At 37.2% G+C, this 20,429-nt stretch overlaps 1 protein-coding gene across 1 annotated transcript in view; it reads right to left on the bottom strand.

Annotated features, from left to right (window-relative positions):
• Positions 1 to 20,429, bottom strand: part of DOCK10 (dedicator of cytokinesis 10) — a 253,505-nt gene that overhangs the window by 91,412 nt on the left and 141,664 nt on the right. Inside the window, exons 4-7 of the mRNA XM_019626007.1 lie at positions 10,357 to 10,439; positions 3,309 to 3,381; positions 2,910 to 3,032; positions 2,513 to 2,647 (exon numbers count right to left, since the gene is read on the bottom strand). Of these exons, the coding sequence (XP_019481552.1) occupies positions 2,513 to 2,647; positions 2,910 to 3,032; positions 3,309 to 3,381; positions 10,357 to 10,439 (414 nt within the window). The remainder of the gene's footprint in view (positions 1 to 2,512; positions 2,648 to 2,909; positions 3,033 to 3,308; positions 3,382 to 10,356; positions 10,440 to 20,429) is intronic.

The raw sequence follows: 20,429 nt of genomic DNA, 5'->3' as shown, positions 1-20,429 counted from the left end.
GTGCCTGAGGGCTTTGCTATAGCAACAACTAAACTTGCACTACCTCATTCAGAATATTCTTTCCAGATGCAAAGCTTGTAGGTCAGAAATTGCTGTAAGCACATGTGTAAGAACTGGGGTTCAGACATAAGGGGACACGTGGCCCAGAAGTCTATCTTCCCAAAGTGATCTCAAGAAGCTGGAGGCCCCTCTCTTTACAAAAGGTAACAAGTTCTTGGTAAAGAGGAATATAAATTAAGGGATACAGAGCTGAGCTCTTGAAAAGAGTTTATCAATGTTCTCAGATAGTTGAATGGCTATCTATTGGGAGATGAAATAGGATTATTCAATTGTGCTTTAATGTGCAAAATCTACCTTGGGGAATTCTACCTACAGGCTCCTATTTACTATGCAGCCTTTCAACCTAACCGGAAGAGTTCAACACTGTTCTGTGCTCCTGGAACATTCCATGAGTGCCATTTACACCTTCATTATAGCTCTTGCAACGCTGTGTGACTGTTAGATATGAGCCCCTGTCTCTCTCTGGTGGTGGCTTCAGCAGGGAATTCCTAATACCTAAGCACAGTTCCTCACATGTCACAGGCGCTGAGTAAGTTTGTTGAATGAATGAATGAATAAATAAATAAATAAATAAGCACATTTAGGTAGAAATTTCAGGAAGGCGAATTAAGATTTTCTAGGAAGTCTTCTCCACAATGGAGTGTCCATCTTCCAAAGTTGTGCCCTTTGTAATTAATGGAAAGCCTGGGGGTGCATGGCTGACGACACACTATCTCCCAGATCCTTTTCGCATGTTAGCACATTTATTGTAGTTTTACAGATGAGGAACCTGAGATCAAAGAGCTTGTGTAATTTACTCAAAGCACTCAGATAGTAAATGGTGAAACTAGGATTTGAAAACTGACCAGGACCCCTAGAAGACACCCACTTTCCAAGGCACTGCTTAGGGAGAGAATGAAACATTATCTAAGAGGTTCCTAGAATACAAGGTCAGATGCATATAGAACAGAGTTAGTTACATACTATTCAGAAGAGGAAACTGAATATTAATCTGTATCTCTACAAACTTACTATACAACAAGGGCTACAATGCTACTTCCTACAGGGTGATGACTCATTTGCTAGAGCTAGCTTGGAAATACAAATGGAAAATAAAATATCTAAATTTTTCAGCTCAATGTCTAGAAAACACAGTTATTAACCTAGAAACGTAATCTTTAACCTACTGCTAAAGAAACACTTCATACTTCTAAAGCCAAACCATCTTTTTTAAACCAATAATAGAAAACTATCTCCACCCTCCATTAGGATCCTTATTCTCCTTTCCTTATAGAAAGTTGCCATCTGTGTTAACATGCAATTATCTTTCATTTCTAGTGGAGTCCTCAGCAACAAATCATTCTTTCCTTTTGAAGTTCAGTATTACTACTTTCTGGAGGAATTCCAGATTTCAACAGATGAACCATCCAGAAATAGGTTAGACTTAAGTGACTGGAGAGAACTCCATTTTGCTTCCATATATCCATGTGCCCCTGGTATTAATCCAAGATGTAATCTCAGCTACACAGCAAGCTATGTGAATGCCTGTGCCTCGGTGGGAAGAGATGAGACTGCTCCTACTGGTCTGTGACCAGAAATGGTGTCCTCAACTGGAAAGAGCCAGCATCTAAATGTGAAATTTGCGGTAAGGTTGCTAAACCATTTGATTGCTTCAATTCTTACATTGGGGGGATGGGGAATAAAGATAGTAATTTCATCAGAGTAGAAAGAATAACTGTTTCGAAAGTAAGATGTCCAAATGAGGCCTACAGAATGATTATTAAACGCTTGGGCATCAATGTAGCCCTTGTTGTCTCTGAAGAAAACTTCTCCTTAGAAGGAAACGGATGTATATGGCCATTTTTAGTTTACTATCTTATACCTAGTCATAAAGATGACATTTATATAGTGCAGACTTTGCGCTACATGATTTACCTATGATCTTACTGAATTCTTTAGCTCAGTGGTTCTGCACACTGCAGCCCTACAGTGGTCCTTTTCCTCTTCTCCTTGAATACACCAGACCTCCTCTCGCCTCAGGACCTTTGCACTTGCTGCTCATTCTTTAGTCTCTACATCAAATACTTTCACTTCAAAAATTCATTTCTCACTCCTTGAGCATTAATATTCCTTTCTAACCTTACCATTCATCTCTCTCTCTCTCCCCCCTCCTCTCTCCCCTTTTCCCTCTCCCTCCTGTAACCCTGTTTATTTTCTTTTTTCAGAGTTCACCAACTGATTCCATCCTGCTTATTTCTTCCTTTGCTGATTTTTTTTGTGTTTCTTGCTTTATTGAAAGTAAGTTTTGTGGAAGCAGGGATCAAGACTTCTTTGTCCTCTACGGAATCCCTAGAGTCCAGAACGGTTCTTGGCTCATAGCAGATATAAATATTTGTGGAACCAATGACTGGTAATTGGATGGACATACTCTTTGATGAAAAAACCCAAGTGGGGGAAAAGGATTTCTACTCACCTGTACCACGCCTGTACAGGAATCCAAAAAGATGCAGCCTTTGGGTTCTTTGGATATTTTTTCATCTTTGTAAAAATTCATGATGTAGGAGTTATCTGGCAACTGAGTCAGCTGGAAGTAGCGTTTTTTGAATGACTACATAAAGGAAAAGATATAAGGAGGTAGTTCAAATTGCAGTGTGCTATTTATTACTCACGTAAGCTAGAATTTTTCTAATTCCTCCAGGAGGGTGACATTTCTAGGGCACTGTCTTAGAGAAGAGCACCCTCCTTTTTCATAAATAAAATATGACACAAAACATAAACTCAATGCAAATAACTCTCCCTTGTGCTATGACCGAAGGAGGAGGTGTCAAGAAAGGTGGCAGAAACAAAGATGAGTCTTGATGTCTCCTTACCCGAACAGTAATCGTATTGTTCACGGTGCTGTTGAAATTCCCCTTGTAGAGCCAGCCAGACTTGAAAACTCCTGTTCCTCCTGGTCCCCCACCACCCTTGGAAGACGAGTGGGAAGTGGTATCCTGTGCAAAAGGCATCATTAGCATGACTGCAATCTTTTGTGAATCCCAGATCTCAGACAGTGCACTTAAAAATGAGCCTTCCGTCTCTCTCTTTGACTCATCTCAAACAATCATGTTCAATTTCAAAACAAACTTGATTCATTTTGACTAAAAGCCCTCGCACAAAGCGCTACTGCAGCTTGATGAAATAGTGGTCAGAATGCGAAACACTCGAGTGGAAGACAGGAACTAATTATCCTCATGTTTTAAACATTTCACTTTCAACAATTTACTTACTTCATCCTTATCAGCATCTTCATGGTCAACCTCAAAGGAATGTGAAGGAAGTTTCTCTGGTTTGTATTCTGCTCTGATATTAAAAAGAAAAAGGAATAAAAGGTTCTGATTTGTCCTTTGAGGCATGGCCTTCATTTTCAGCTATTCCCTGAGTAATCACTATTGTGTTTTTTAATAAAATAATGTAATTTGTGAAGGACCCACTTCCTTTGGAGGGTTTATTAACCTTCCTCTACACCATTACATCTTACTCCAGTAGAAAAATCTCTACTTCAGATGATGGCGTTACTATTTATACAGATTTATGCATGTCGTCTTGAATGAGCTGAAGGCAAGCAGGACAATTTTTAAGGATTGGAGGTTTATATTTTCCTTCTTTCATATTTTGAAGTGGAATATGAAATAGTGATGTTTTCATTGCCCTTCTATCCCACCTCTGTATCACACGCCCAAGGGCACAGGGCTGTCATTTGAAGAACTGTGTTCCAGAGATTCAGCCTGTGCTCTGGCCACGAGGCCACGCTGCTCCCCTAACTGTGGTTTCCCAAAAGGCTGCACCAATGTGACTCAGTGGCAATTGCACTTTGTGCATTTCCATGGTAGCACAGAAACTTCTCTATGTCATAACATCACCAACCAGCACAGGGGAGCACAAGTATACACCTAGCTCTATAAATGGGAAACTAAGACAGAAACAAACTTTCTTTGGTTTGATTTGATCTCCTAACAGGGTTAAATGGAAACCATGATTACCATTTAAGGTTTAGACGTTCCTTGATACCTAGCTAGAAAAATACATGTAGATTTTGCATAAAATGCTTGTTTTCTTTAAGATGATTTATATCATGTGAAAGCAACCTCAGAATCTGACTATTGAGAGAAAAGAGTCCAGTGGCACATTCAGCATTCCCATCTCAAATTGTTTCCTGTGTTGATGGCATTCCAGATAGCAAAACTCAGCCAACTCTGTTAGTTTCTAACCATAACCATGCTAACCTTACACTCATTAAAAAAAAAAAAAAGTGCAGACCATTGAGTGTCAATTCAGGTCCTGAGGAGGGGGAAATGGGTAAATGTAGGCAATGCCTTTCATTGCTGGCTTTTCTTAATTTTGAGATTGCTTGATCAAATGAAGTGTGAGTTGAGAGCTCTCTTAATTCTTAGAGGTCATTCTTCTTTGCCACTAAATGATCCAGTTTCCAGATAGTACCTGTCACATAGCAGAGCTTCAGTAATGCCAACCACCCATCAGAGAATAAATCCCCAAACTGAGGAAGCTTGCATTCCAAGGAAGGAGAGAGTAGATAATTAAGCATAAATAAACAAGGTATTTTCCCTGGGTAAAAATGGTTGAGAAGAAAATGAAAGAGGGCAAGAGAAAAGAGCGATCCAGGTAGGGGTGGCAGAGGCCAGATTTAGAAAGGGTGGTCATGGGTGGCCAGCCATTTCAGTTGAGTGTAAGAAGACGCCAGCCATGTGATGATCTAGGGGAAGATCATGTTGGCACAGCGAATGGCGAGAGTACCTGTCCTGAGGAGGGACCAAGGTGGAGTTTCCAGGAGTGGAAGGCTGTGGAGCTGGGCCACAACAGGGAGGGACAGCAACAGAGGTGGGGTCAGCCATGTCAGAAAAGGCTCAGGGCAAGATGGCAGACAGTGCGTCGACCATCGCTGAAAGCTCTTCTTTTCCAGTCAGGCTGGTTCCCACTGACCCACAGGGCACCACCTCTTTACCTTTAAGTAGCTATCAACACCACTCAGTCTTAGGCCTACAGGGCCATTAAGCAATGGCTATTCTCCCTTTCACAGATCATTAAAAGGTAAGTACCTCTGGCTTCTGACTTTAACATCCTTTCCCCAGAAGTTGTGTGGGTCTTGGGGATTCTAAAATAAAGGGCTCAGCAGGGACCTTACCCTCTGGTGTTTGAACCCAACATTATGGGTCATTTCTAGGTAGTCTCATTTCTCCTTTCTACACCCAAATTGCCTCCATCGTCCATATAAGGTGTATGGATACCAGAGTGCCCCATCAATTATAGCTGTGAGGTTAGAGGTAAGTTACTAACCATAACAGTTCTTACTCTGTGGGATTATGTGTGTTAAATGAGATGTACATATGGCACCTAGCACATTCTGGCTCACTATCAACGACACTTAGGAAATGCTTTTTTATTTAAAAAAAATAATCTGTTCTAATTCAGCCCAACCAATCTGGTTATATTTTATTTGCTCTTCAGTCATAAAATATATTCTATGAAATTTTCTTCCTTTTTCATTAAACCACCTATAGTAACAATTTGAGTAAGTTGTATATCTTTGTATTTTACCCTGCAGATTAATGAATTCAGTGGCATCATATAGATTTTTTGTTTCATGTTTATTTTCTAAATTGAGGCATAATTGATAGATGACATTATATTGATTTCAGGTGTACAACATAATGATTCTGTATTTGTATATATTTTCTATATTTGCAAAGTGATTACCACAATTAGTCTAGTTAATGTCCATCACCTTACATAGTTACAAAAAATCTTTTTTCTTCTGATGAGGACTTTTAAGATCTACTCTCTTAGAAACTTTCAAATAGGCAATGCTCTATTGTTAGCTATAGTCACCGTGCCCCAGGACCCGCTTTATAACTGTGAGTTTGTGCCTTTACACCTTTTGCCTTCCTCCCACCTCCTGCTTCCGACAACCATCAATCTGTTCTCTGTATTTATGAGCTTGTTTTTTATTTGTTTGTTTTAAATTCCACATATAAGTGAGATCATATGGTATTTGTCTTTCTCTGACTTATTTCACTTAGCATAATGCCCTCAAGGTCCATCCATGTTGTCACCAAAGGCAAGATTTCATTCTTTTTTACGACTGAAGAGTATTCTATTGTGTGTGTGAGTATCCCATACATACCGTATACAAAAAATGTACACAAGTGGACACTTAGGTCACCATTGCTCAAGCAGTAGTTCGCCATAATCAGAAGTGTCTGGACACTGATGGGAACCACCTTGAGCACCTCTTGTAATTGCAGAAGTCAAACGTGACTTGTATCCATCTTTTGTTATCGGTATATATTGAGTGTTGCAATTAATACAGTTTTCTCCTTGCTTAAAATGTGTATACATTTTTTTGGCACCCTCTGTGTGTGTGTGTGTGTGTGTGTGTGTGTGTGTGTGTGTGTATATAATGTGTGTNTATATATATATATATATATATATATATATATATATGCACATTGTCTTTATCCATTCATCAATCAGTAGACACTTGGACTGTTTTCATATCTTGGCTTTTGTAAATGATGCTGCAGTGAAAAGGGGGTGTACCTATATGTTTTTGAATAGATGTTTTCATTTTCTTCAGATAAACACCCACAAATGGAATTGTTGGATGATGTGGTAGTTCTATTTTTAATTCTTTTGAGGAACTTCCATACTGGTTTCTAGAGTGACTGTACCAATTTACATTCCCACCAACAGTGCACAGGGTTTCCTTTTCTCCACATTCTCACCAACACTTGTTATTTCTTGTCTTTTTGATAATAGCCATTCTAACATGTGTGAGGTGATAGTTGATTGTGGTTTTGATTTTCCTTTACTTGTTGATCAGTTGAGCGTCTTTTCATGTATCTGTTGGCTATCTTTATGACCTTTTTTGAAAAAAAAAGTCTATTTAGATCCTTTTTCCATGTTTTAATTGGATTGTTTGTGATTTACTATTGAGCTATATGAGTTCTTTGTATATTTTGGATAATAATCCTTATCATATATATGATTTGCAAATATTTTCTCCCATTTGTAGGGCGCCTTTTCACTGTGTTGATAGTTTCCTTTGTTGTGCAGAAGCCTTTGAGTTTGATGTCATCCCACTTGTTTACTTTTGCTTTTGTTGCTTTTGTTTTTGGTGTCAAACCCCCAAAAAAAGCACAAACAAAATCATTGCCAAGAGCAATGTCGAGGAATTACCTTCTATGATTTCTTCTAGGAGTCTTATTGTTTCATGTCTTACATTCAAGTCTTTAATCCATTTAGAATTAATTTTTTTTGTATGGTGTAAGAAAGTGGTCTAGTTTCTTTTTTCTTTTCTTTCTTTTCTATTTTTTTTTTGCACATGGCTGCCCAGTTTTCCCGACACCATTTGTAGGAGAGACTGTCCTTTTTCCAATGTGTCATCATTTATATATTCTTGGCTTCTTTGGCATCATATATTTTTATGCCATGCTTGGAACCCTAAGTTCAGTGCTGATTTTTATTCTTAATGTGTGAAGGTTTTACATTTTACACTTAACCTGAAATAATGTCTTTCTCCAGTATCTTCCTATAACAAGATGCTTTAAAAAGTGAGGCTCTGAAGAGTCAATAATAACACAATTTTAAGTTTAAAGAATAAAAATGATGGGGATAAACACACACCCCTTTTTTCACTTTTTCATAATTGCAAGTTTTCATTTTGCAACCTCAGCAACCCATAAAAAGAAATGATCTATTCAAATTGGTAGCAGACATAGGAGAATTCTTCTAATCCAGGAGGTATGAAAATGATTTACTTTTAATAGCTTCAGAAGGTCCAAGTAAATTATCTGTTTCCATTACTGACCTAAATATGTGTAGTCTTTACTGGGGAGTGCTTAGCTTTGTATAAAGCGTTTAAAAAATAATTTTGCTAATTAGTGTTACAGTCTTCATTATTTCAGGGAATATGTGAAGATTACATTCTAGAACTTCTGACTTTCATTTTGAATATATATATATATATATATATATATATATATATATATATGGTTCATTAAAGTTTCTTACTTTGTGGCAGTCTTATTCTTCCTCTTCTTGGTATCAACTCCCACTTCCTTTAATTAAAGTAACTCCCTTTAGTTAAAGTACAGGAGATTCTCAGTAATACTTCAGTTACTTTTGTATTTCTTTTCATGAGATTTTTTTTCTTATGTTCTATGATAATTCCAATTCAACAATGATATTTAGACCCTGTTTTTACTTGAGATGCTTTCGCTAACATTTTAATAGAGGAAAATATACCATGAATGCTAAATCTTTTATTTATTTCTTTTTCTTTATGGCATCATGAAGGTAAAAAAATGAAAAACAGTACTTGAGGATAAAGCTACTAAAGATTTCAATAGCCCTAATGAGAGTGGAAGGGCTTTTATGTGAAAGGGTAGCTAAGTGCTGCTTTCTACACTCTCTCACTTCATATACAGACTTCCCGCTGCTTGGACACAGCTTCCAAATTGTAACCACTTCTCAAAACTATTTTGAGAAAGAGGAAGTCTTGATATTAAAAAAAACCAAAAAAACAACACTTTGCTTTTCAATTGCGCCTATGAAAAATGTGTGGCTAACACTCAGACATTCTGAATGTAGTAATTACTCACGAAAGCCTAGGGTGTAAGGGGGCCTTCCCAACATGAAGTTACAGGAGGTTATCTATTAGGACTGACTTGAATCTAACGCAATCTTCAGAGATTTGGTAAAGGTTAATGTTCACTGTTTTGAAAAAAAGATTTGTTCTTTTGGCAGAACATTGGATTTTCACAGTAATGCAATTCCAAAGGATATGGCCTCCTTCGCTCTCTCTCTCTCTCTCTCTCTTTCCCCTATTCTCGCCACTACCATCTCTTTCTCCATAGAGTAGACCAAGTGATCTTTTAAAGAGGTAAACCAGGCCATGTCATGCTCCTGGTTAAAATTTCCAAAGGCTTCTGTTGCAAAGAGAAGAAACCCCAACTCCTTTCCAGAGCCTACAAAGTCTCCTGCTTAGGTTTCCATGGTTTCATCTCATTCCTCCCTTTCAGTTCCAGCCTCCCTGATCTTCATCCTGCATAAGTGGCCATGCTGGTTCCCACCTCAGGGCCTTTGCCCATGCCCTTCCCTCTGGGAACCTTTTCCCGAGGTCACAGTGTGGGGAGTACTGTTCCTTCAGATCTGAGCTCAAATGCCATCTTCTCAGAGCCATTCCATAATTCCTCCTTCAAACTCTGCATTCAGAAGTTGAGAGCAGCATGTCCAAATATGTGAATCTGGAAAAGATGTTTCTGGGGGCATGCATGGGGAATCTTAGAAAGTGGGGTGCAAATCTGAACCACGTGACCATTAAAAAGTTAGATGTAATGTGTACCATCTCAGTGCTCCATGAGAACAAAGTGTTAATGAAAACGTAACTTTTGATTGTCTTAAGTGTTTTTCTGGATTATTTGCATCATTTTAGTTTGATGAACCAATGTGTTGAGAGATTCCAGTCCATCTCAATTCCTTGAATTTGAGCAACTCCAATCTCCAGGAATATTAACATTTTAAAATTTGCCATTCACTCAGTTTACTTTTCTAATAAGTAATGATTGTACACCTATTATGAGCTAGGCAGTCTCTTAGGCCTGCAGGGGATTCTGCAAGGGAAAGTCCCTGCCCTTTGGGGATTTTTACTTTAGTGGGGGGACACAGATACTGAATAAGTGACTACTTTAGTTCAGGCATCAGTCAGGTGAGCTGCTCTGTGGTGGTGATGTTTGAGTAGGTACAGAACAGTCACTTTCTCCTGATGGCTTATTTCCTCAGAGTCCAGAAAAAATAATTAGGTGTTTATTTTTCCCTTTTGGCTTTTTTTAGACATATAACACTTCTGTGGTGGTTGGGTATATTCGTGACTTTTGATATCCCAGCATGAAAATACATGAAACCAGTCAAATCAGAACATGAGGCACAGAATATTGTCAGAAAAAATTTTGAGCCCAACTGTACTTTTCTAATCCTCTTGTATCTGCTAGTGAAAGGATAGCTCACAAAAGAACAATATAATGACACTTTAAACTTTGTTCCAAAATTAAATGAGAGTACATTTATATTTCACTCCCAATTCTATCACTGTACAAACACTGTACAAAATGTTCTATCATGAGTCTTATTTTTAAATATTGTAAAATATTCTCCGACACTAGATGACTGTACATTTATTCATAAACAGTGACATATCTTAAACAAGTAACATATTTTATATATGGGAAAACCCAAGGAGTACTCATAACAGGTTCTTACCGGGGTAACTGACGAATGTCTCCAGAATACTGTTCATATTTGTAGTTTACCACGTACCACTGGGAACTATAAAATTTACAAGCCTGAAAAAAACCAAAAATACAACAATTAAAAATTATCATTAAAAAGAATTAGATATCCTGTCAAAAAGCACCATGAACACAGTTCTCATAATCTCTGGTGTATTGTGAAGGCATCTATGTTAGTGATTTCCAGGTAGGTGAGGGGCTTGCTCATTATTTATGATTATTTCACATTTTCCAGTGAAAAGAAAATCTAACCTTTCCCAGACCCTTGGAAACAGAACCATTTTACATACTTTTTTTCTATGCTACTCTATCAAGGAAGACCTAATTTAATCACCCGCTGAAACATACCAGATATGTTGCTAACCTCAAGAACCACAATTTTTCAGCTTTCCTTTGTAAACTTTTCCATTATTTAACAATTCTTAGTAGTGAAATGTGTTATCATTTACAGGTAATCCTTTCATCATAATTTTAGCCCATTTCTTCTTGTTCTTGCACCAGTAACTTATCCTTTTCCTCTTTATATCAACCCTGTTGTCCAGTTGGCATCAGCTTTCCAGTTTATCTCACTGCCTTCTAAGAACAGCCTTCTCCATCATTATTCCTTGATTTTATAAATATCTGTGAATAAAGAGGTAACTAAAAACCTTTTTTACAATGTTAACAGCGCAAGATAAGTATCTTATAGTGGTACATAATACATGATTTTACAGTATTTACTGAGGGCAACCATTTCCCAAACACGTTCCATGCATTCAGCACCGTACTGACTGTGGGTTGGGAATGGGGATTTCATTAGGTGGCTTTTAATATTTTTTTTTATTGTACAATTACAGGATTCTGGGGACAAGACAGCTCCTAGGATTATAAGGAAGCTGTCCTCTAGCATTAATGGAAGGATGAGGAGCAATCCATTTACTGCAGTGTGAGGAATAAAGACCTGTGATTGTCTTTGTACCAAGAAGGGGACAGGCAAGATCCCTTCATGACAGCTGTCATTCAAGGTGCAGAAGCCATGCAGCAAAGAGATCCTGGCACTGACTTGGCAGGAAGTGAGAGGGAATGGCCGAGGATGGGGTAGAAAGGCTGATGGGGAACACAGGGCGTGGTCACCTGGCTCAAGGGGCACAGAAAGGGCAGGGAAAGGGGGTCAGGAGTCCTCAGCTGCCCTGGAGTCCTCTGGCCTTGAACTTTCTCAGCATCATAGCTTTATTTGTACAGGGAAACACCCACATACAACCCGGGGACCGAGGGCAGTAAACAATGCATGAGACTGGGACAAAGATAGGAGTGGGAAGCTGGTGGCACAGAGTACAGGACAAAAGCAGAGTTTAAAAACAAAACAGCAACAAGACAAATGGACATGAATAACAATACGAGGGAATGCAGGGGTTCTGTAATGATAGGACGGATGGGATGTGAACAGAACTGAATATTTAGCTAGTGCTCAGTTTCTTAACTTGCCAATTCTGAAGATCATGTTTCAGGAAATCAGAGGAAAACTGAGCCCTGATATGCTCCTTGGCTAAAAAGTTTCATTTCTATTTTAGACAAAGAAGCCAGGGATTCAGGCAAGGAGCATATAGGTCACCGCATCCCAGCCATGGAGACAGAGCAGTCACGATTTAGTTCTTTCTCACCCTCTCACACGTACTTTCCTTCCTCTATACCTTGCTGTAGTTCTCAAATGAAACAAAATATTTTTTTAAAAATAGAAAACATAAAGCATAAAGCCAACTCCCTTTTTGCATTCCCTTTCGATCTTTTTTTTTTTCTTCCTGGCACATAGTTTTACCTAGTTCCCTTCTTAAGTATACGTCTGAATTTAAATACTGTTTTTTTATTCCCTTAATGGCATAGTCTAGAGATTTTCACATTTGCTTTCTAAATTTCATGACCACTTTAAAGAAGTAGAATAAAATATCATACCCTAATTTACTAACCCGGTCTCCTAGTTTTGGAGATCTTTCATTTATTAATTCATTCGACAAACATTACTGAGCCCTTACTACATGCCTGAGGTTGTTCTAGTGATGGGAATCCATCGGCGAGCAAGAGACAAAAATTCATGCCCTCTTGAAACTCACCCCTATGTGAAGAACTGGTCAATAAACACAAAAATAAGTAAACTGTGCAATATATTAACCAATGCTAAGTACCACGAAAAATAAAGTGGAGGAAGGGGAATGGACAGAGCTGGGGCAAGGGAGTCATTTCAACAGAATGGTTAGGGTGGGTGAGGGTTACGTTTGTATTTGAGCAAAGACTTATGGAAGAAAACAGATTGCATGGTTATTGTGGCTACTTGAAATTTTGTGCCACGGTTGAAAAAATGCTTCAGGGTATTTTTTCAGGCATATGGTCTTCCCATTCTTCCACACGTCCCATCTATGTTGAATTATTTTCTGGAACTAGTAGTGACTTCCAACATGATTTTTGGTTCAAATCCTTTTATTTATGTGGATCTCAGATTTAGCTATTGAACATTAGAATATTGGAATGGATTCAAAATGTCTGCCCCATAGTATCTATCTCTACACTACCTGATCTGTCTCTACACTACCTGGAAGTTTTAATGGGACTAAGACGCAGGGACTTACTCGTTGCTTTTTCTTGCTATGGATGTTCTCGCTATGTTTAACTATGATAAACATGTACACTTGTGCATATCCCACACAATAGTCACAATATGTCAGACTGAACTGAATGAATCTGAGATGTGCCAGTTCTGAATTCCACTGGCCAAAAATGAATCTGGTGCTCTTTGATATTAGTGTATATCTAGTAAAGAATTACCTTTTTTTTTTGTTTTGGAATGGCAAGCATTTGTCAGATACTATACCATTTGGTGCTTTACATATAATCTTAATAAACACTCTATGAGATTTTATTTTTCCCATTTTATAGGTCACAGAGGCAGAGAGAGGCTCCGATTTTTGTCCAAGATCCTACATGTGATAGAGGTAGGATTTCAAACACAATTTGTGACTCTAAAAGTCCTTCAGCTAATGTATGAGTCGTTTGATGATTGCAGACTCTTTCTGAGCACATCTGAACCATGACTCCAGATGTTCGTATGGTGTTTCTGTTGCTGCCTTGGACTTAGACAGACCTGGTTTTGAATTTGGGTAATAGCTGTGTGATCTCAATTAGGTAACTTAATATCTCTAAATTTCTTTATCTGTCTAAACATCAACTTTAATAGGATCAAATAACATAATTCCTATTATATTGGGTTGTCGGAAAAGTCATGATGCATTTTTGCAACAAAAAACATAGAAAAAATATGTCCTGACTTTTCTGACAACCCAATATAAAGCACTTAGCATAGGGTAAGTACTTAACAAATCCTTGCTTTAAAATAAGGGGTTTTTTGTTTTTTTTCCAGCAAGTTTGACTCAGTCTGTAAGTCACATTCACAGTCATTGATAATAAGCTGTTTTTCCTGATTTACAATATATATTAGATATATATTAGTATATATATCTGGAAAGATATATTAGCTCTGATTAGCAACAAGTTCTGTTTTAATAAAATTCCTCCTGAACTTATTTGCTTGATTTCATGTGGGTAGATGAGGATAAGGGTTGGACTACATGACCCTTATGAATCTTTCTAAATCTGCAATTTCTCCGATCCTGAGAAAACTCATTTTACAAACACATAAAAGTTTCTCCTACATAGTTATGGCATCTTGGAAATGTTGTGCATAGAAAATTATTCTCTATTCTTTGTTCTTGCCCACACAGTCACTCTAAGAAGATCATTAAGAACTCTTATAATTATGACTACAACTCCTCTTTGTCCCAAAACTAAGCTAAAGTGACCTGTTGCAAAATCAAAGTCACAGGCTACAACTCTACATGTTACAATGAGGCAATGGTTCTGTTTTCCTCTGACTCCCAACCTCACAATGCCGGTTTCAAAACACCAGCTCCTTATCCCCTTTAAAATAGAGGCTGCCATAGTCTACTCCAAAGGTGAAGACTGTGAATACCCAGCAAAAGTTTGCTGAGCTGGCTAATTTTACCAAACAGTAATGACCCAGTTCATGTTTTATGCATGTATTATGTTTGCTTGTTCAGTCTTCACACTTGCCATTCCAGTATTCTCAGTGTTCAATAGCTAAATCTGAGATCCACATACATAAAATTATTTGAGATGTTTAGACACTTGCCTGTGAGACGTTCAGACACAAAAAAGCTGAGCCAAGTCGATGTGGTTGGAGGTTTTTATGCCATCAGGATGATGCTTCCTAAATTGTACTGTGCTCATGAATTTTTTGAGGTTGCTAATTAAAATGCAGGTTCGTGGGGCCCATGTGGATCCACTGAATCAGAATCTCTACAGGGGGCCTCGAAATGCATCTTTCCACTGGAATGACAATGCGGCTCAGTCCTTGTCACTCTGTTTGCTTGTGAACTGAAAGAGTTAGGGTCCGTGTCTCATATGGTGGACTAGGGTAACTGATTTCACCCTCTACCTTTTACTCAAGTGGACACACAGCCTTATCAAAGAGCAAGGAACATACCGACTCCAGCATGGGGCTTTATATAGAGTGGATCTTCAATAATATTCGTTAAGTGGGTGAATCTTCTATATTCTTTTTTCCTTTCAAAACTACTAAACATGATCCTTTGAAAGTTCTAAAAATCTACATATTTTAGAAAAGCTTGGGCAATTATAAAGAGCAGCCTAAAATACTAAAAAGAAAATATTGCATTTTTTCCACTGCTCTTTAGAGAATCATCAGAATCAATTCAAATCATGTTACATGCCTCAAATAGCAGTTTGGGCTTGGCAATGTAATTTGTCCATCTCTTAAAAAGGCTGATTATTAGATTCTGGCTACAGAATGATAAGCAGGTAATAGATGGCTTTTTAGATGCGAAATTATTTTTCTTTCTAGCTACACAGGTTTATTTAATTACATGACTACTTTCTTGTCAGAAAGATTTATGTAACCACAAAAGGTGTTCATTTTGGCTCTTACTCACCACTGGGATTAATTCTGTATTTGCAAAATGATTGTGGCAATTTTCACATTCATGTTATTCTTTATAAAGTTCAGAAGTAATTATGGCTATTGTATAAATGTTGAAAATACAGCATTATGAAATTGGATGAATTTAGGCAAATTATGTGTTGAAAGGGTGGCTGGATAATTTAGTGTCCACATTGAGACACTTCAACGTGAAGGGAGATGCTATTAGCCAACAGGTAGAACATGAAACTATTCTTGCAAACCAGGACATGTGGTCACTCAATACATCAATATTTTAAAGAAAAAGAGCAAAGACACTGAAAACATTTTTTCTTTAGTTGGATCATATTATTCCTTTAATTGGATCATGTATTCCTTTACAAAGAAATAATTTCTACAGTGTAAACATAAGTGGAATGGTTAATGATTTTTAAAAACATACTGGACTCTTGGGAGAGAACTAAAAATAATGAGTTTGAACAAAATAAATGACATAAATACAAATACGACAGTTTTAGAAGTCAAGGTACAATCTTACTGAATAGATTTTGAGTCTGATTTTTTAAAATGTTACTTGATATTAGATAGTGTTACTAATTATGTAAGTATGCTTGTACAATGTAAAACAGAATGTCATATCAAATGCCAACCACAAATGAAAATCATTTTTCAAACTATTTTGTTACTTTGAATTATTTGTTACCTTTGTTGATTCTATATTAAAATGAACCAAAAATATCTGGTTTGTCTGTTCAGAATGTGTTGTATTGAAGTGGTTGAACAAAGTGTGAAATTAGATTTTCATAAATCACACCGGTGTCGGACCTAGGACCATACACTCTAATTTTCCAACTAGGTCTCACAAGTAATTTGTCAGGACACGCATAATGGATGGTACTAAAAACCTTGGTAATATTATGATCTAATCATTTTTTTCATGTAAAGCATAAAATCTGGGTTGTAATTCAATGCAGTTGAAATTTTAGGTTCCAAGTTAAAATGAGTTCCTTTATATTCTCGCACTGCTGACTTGTACTTCTGTTTTCATTCATTTATCACCAAACATTATAAGATAATTTTGATTGTGGAGAAGAGGAAGCTAACTTAGAATTGGAACAGTTCTGCATAGATAGAAACAACACTATTATTCTAGAGGTTTTGGTGACAAGAAAATAAATTTCTTCAGGGTTCATTAATGTGAAACACAAAACCATTTCAATGTTTTCAATCAGTGTTTTCTATATACATTTTACCCTGATGCCACTAAAATAACTGCATTTGAATTTACCTTAATCAACTTTTGTATGGTTATTATTTTTTATGTTATACATTTAGTGTAAGAAAAAGTTGGGTGATCCATTTTGTTCTGGCCATGACAGAAATAAAATCATTACTACATATAACACTAGGCCAAATATAGGACAATAACAGATTTTGAAATCATTTTTTCCATTGAATTCTTGAAGTCACAAAATAAATATGGCTTTTCTTCTAAATTTATTTTCAAAAGGTACACACAAAATGAAAAGCCCCTTCACCAGCAAAACCTTCATAAGTGAATTAAGAGCTCCATTCTTCAAAATTAAAACCTAAATCTTTTTATTCTCACTAACTTTAAGAAAAGAGTAACTTTTTTTTGAGAGATTTTTAAAGTTGCATTTTTCACATATCTTCCAGTGATTTAAATTGTGCATGTCGCTCTAATGTCATAGCAAAGACATTCGTTCTACAATGAGAAAAACCATGCTCACCAAGCTCAGGTCTTAAGTTAATGAAGGCATTAGAATCATTCATTTGCTGCCCAGTGATTCAGCATCAGAAAATAGCATTCATTTTTACTTAATTTATTTATACATGCAAAAAAAAACCCCCAACCATTTGCTGAAAGACTTATTCTTATTTCTGAGTAAGTTTGAGTGCACATTATTCCACATATTAGATCCAAAATTTTTGTATAAAGTACAAAGACATTTTGATTAAAACACTGGTTTCTTTATCAATGTACATAATATGCATTCCAAAATTAAACATAAAGCACATAAAATTATTTTAATCATAAAAGTAAAAAATGAAATCTGTGTTTTCGTGAGCCAAGATACATCTCATTGTAGTTATATATATTTCTTTCAATGAGGAAAAATGAGCAGCATGAAATCCATTTAAAATCATGGCCAGTTCCTTTCTCCCCATAATTGTCTTTGCTATGTCTAGGACTCAAATTGTTTGATATCTCTTTGACTTCTCAACACGATGTAGCTTCAACCTGGAATAGTTAAAATTTTCTCTTGACATAGTTGAATGCCATTTGGGTCCAAATGATGGAATAGGAAGAAGAGGACCAGGAAGAAATTTCATGTTTAATATTATACTCATTTACCATTTGATTATATTGTTTTTCATGTTTACAAAATTTTTATTCTTAATAAATTTAGCAGTATTTTGATATATAATTTAACAGCCTATTGCACTATTTTTAACTGTGATATGCATAGGGTATTCTGCCTGAAGAGTTGCAATATTTTTATTAGGTTTACTCTCAAAGTGCCTTGTAGATAAAGGGACAATACAAACACCTTGTTTGACAAAATAACACATTCAGAGTTTCATCCATAGTAATCAGGCTGTGCTCACAGCTTCTGAAGCTGCTCAGATAAACAACTACCAATGGCCCAGAATTATCAAATCCAGTGGGCCCTTATCATGACACTTCTTTGGCATTTTATACCCAATGGTATAAAATGGTATAAACAGTATAAAACACTCCCTCTTGCTATTGACTCTTCTTTGATTCTGAGAAATAAATTTCTCCTTGTTTTCTTCCTATCCCCTGTCCACTCCACCTCAACTTCCTGCCCTCTTTACCTGCCCCTTAAGTGGGAGAATAGCTGAGGGACCTACCTCTCAGCTCCAGCCCGGCCATCCTGGCATTTCTGGACAAGCTTTTCCAGGCTCAAAGCCTCAACTTTAAAATCTAGAGTGGCTGCCCATCCCTTCCTCCTGTGTTGAGACCCATGTGTTTATCGTCTTCTTGGGCGTCTCTCTGTATGTTGGCCAGCTGTCTTATTTACTTCATCCACTCCTGCTCATGCAATCCTCAGTTTCTTCTGGGAGGCCATATTTAAATTACTAGCACAACTATCTAGCAAAAAACACAAGCCAGAAAGGTGGGAGTTATCGACATACTCTCCTTTACTTTCTTCCCAGTCACCAACTCCTGTCAATTCTATCTGCTTAATAGCTCTTTACTGTCACTACTATCACATGTCACATGTCAGTATAGGTCTTTAACCCAGCTGGTTTATTAAAATAGTCTCTACCTGTCCAACTTCTTTTCAGTCTTCCTCATCCCCCCAAGTCAACCAATCCATTCTCTGGTCTGCCTTTCATTATTATAATTCTTTTTTTAACAGGTGAACTTGACTTGTTTCTCTATTTTACAGTAAATACTCCAGGAGTACTTGTCAGATTGTATTGCAAAAATCTGGTCACAGGTCTGTGACTTCCTACCTGGTGGTGAGCTCCTTGAAAGCACGGACTGTGTTTCACCCACTTGGCATCACCAGCTTAGTTAAGTGATAAGTGTTGTGGAATGACAAGCCCAGTCCAATCTTTCATGCAGCAGACAAGGACCTCTATCACATACACTTTGAATGTGATCCACAGTGACAGTATACATCAGTGGGAGAGGAAATTTCTGTTTGAAGACTTTAACCCTTCATAAAGATAAGGTAATGAACTCCATCCAACTGAATTTGGAGTAGCAGTTTCTATGTGTATCTAAAGGAGCAGCTTATTTAAGCCACTGAATTCTCATTTATCTCTAGGACATGAGAAAAAATAATCTGATAATTAGGTAGGGAGGGGGTTGAGAGGAGAAATTTAAAGGCTGAAAAAGGTGTGATTCTGACCTTTATGATTGTTACTATTTACTTCAAACTTTGAAATTAACCTACTTTTTAATTATAATTTGTGCATGAGGATAAGTCCATAGAACAGCTATCACTGGGGTGTATCTGGGATTGTGTTCCAGTATTGCATGAGGTGTACTCCCTGGACAAAAGTAGACATTTTTGATACTGATAAGAACTAAGAATGGAGATTTGGCCATGGAAAGCAACAAATGACTTATTTGATGTTTTGGGGGTCTTTAATATTCCCTTCATTTTCATCACCATTTGCCTTAATGAAATACATGTCAAGGTTCACCTAATTGCTGGTTCTGTTTTACTTGAGCTGCATTGAACCCCTCATTCTTGATGATCTCCTTCCATCAGATTTTCTTCAGCATTTCTCAAAGGTGTATCTCAAGACACTTAGGAGGAAATGGACAATTTCTCCATGGTCAAATAAATTTGGGGAATATTTCACTCCATATTCTGTTGTAAGACAGTCTCAATGGATATTAAAAGTTAAAGACTTTGAGAATGTGTGTGAATGTGTACATATCCATAAATAGACACAGATGTAGATATAGATATCAGCTTCTATTCTTCAATGTTCTTATAACTCTTAATTCCCTAAGTGTTTTATGTCTTGACCAAAGTGACACTTGGATTCATGGCTTACTCCTACCATCATCATCATTCTACTCCTGCAGCGGGTCGATTTACAGATGGTGCAGAAGGCTTTGCTGGTACAGCAACTTGCTACCTTAGTACTTTGCCATATTTCACTCAGCCTTTCAGCTGAAGTGGTCCCCAGGCCCTGGCTCCCTCTTGGGCCTCTGTATCATTCTTAATTCTATGCTCTCTCATCTTCTTTGTTAAGGAAGACCTAACCAAGAGCTTAGTTTTAATTAGTGTTCTGAGCTTCTGGCTTTATATTATCTTTTTGCGCTTATTAAAATGAAAGCTTTGCTAGAGGAGTTTTGCTTAGGAAGTCTGCATCCTATTTATAGGCCCTTTTAATTGCTCCCCCAACCCCCAATAGGAGAGAGTGGTGCTTGTTTGATCATACAAGTGTTTGATTTTTTGTTATGATTATAGACACTGATATTAAGCCACTTATGAGGATCAGATAAAGAGTTTGTTCCCTGGTTGTTATTTTCCAAATGTTTTTGT

This window comes from Hipposideros armiger, unplaced genomic scaffold (genome assembly GCF_001890085.2).
Source record: "Hipposideros armiger isolate ML-2016 unplaced genomic scaffold, ASM189008v1 scaffold_651, whole genome shotgun sequence".
Taxonomy (NCBI): Eukaryota; Metazoa; Chordata; class Mammalia; order Chiroptera; family Hipposideridae; genus Hipposideros; species Hipposideros armiger.
Note: the sequence above shows the minus strand (reverse complement) of the source record. Positions and strands in the feature narration are given on the sequence as shown.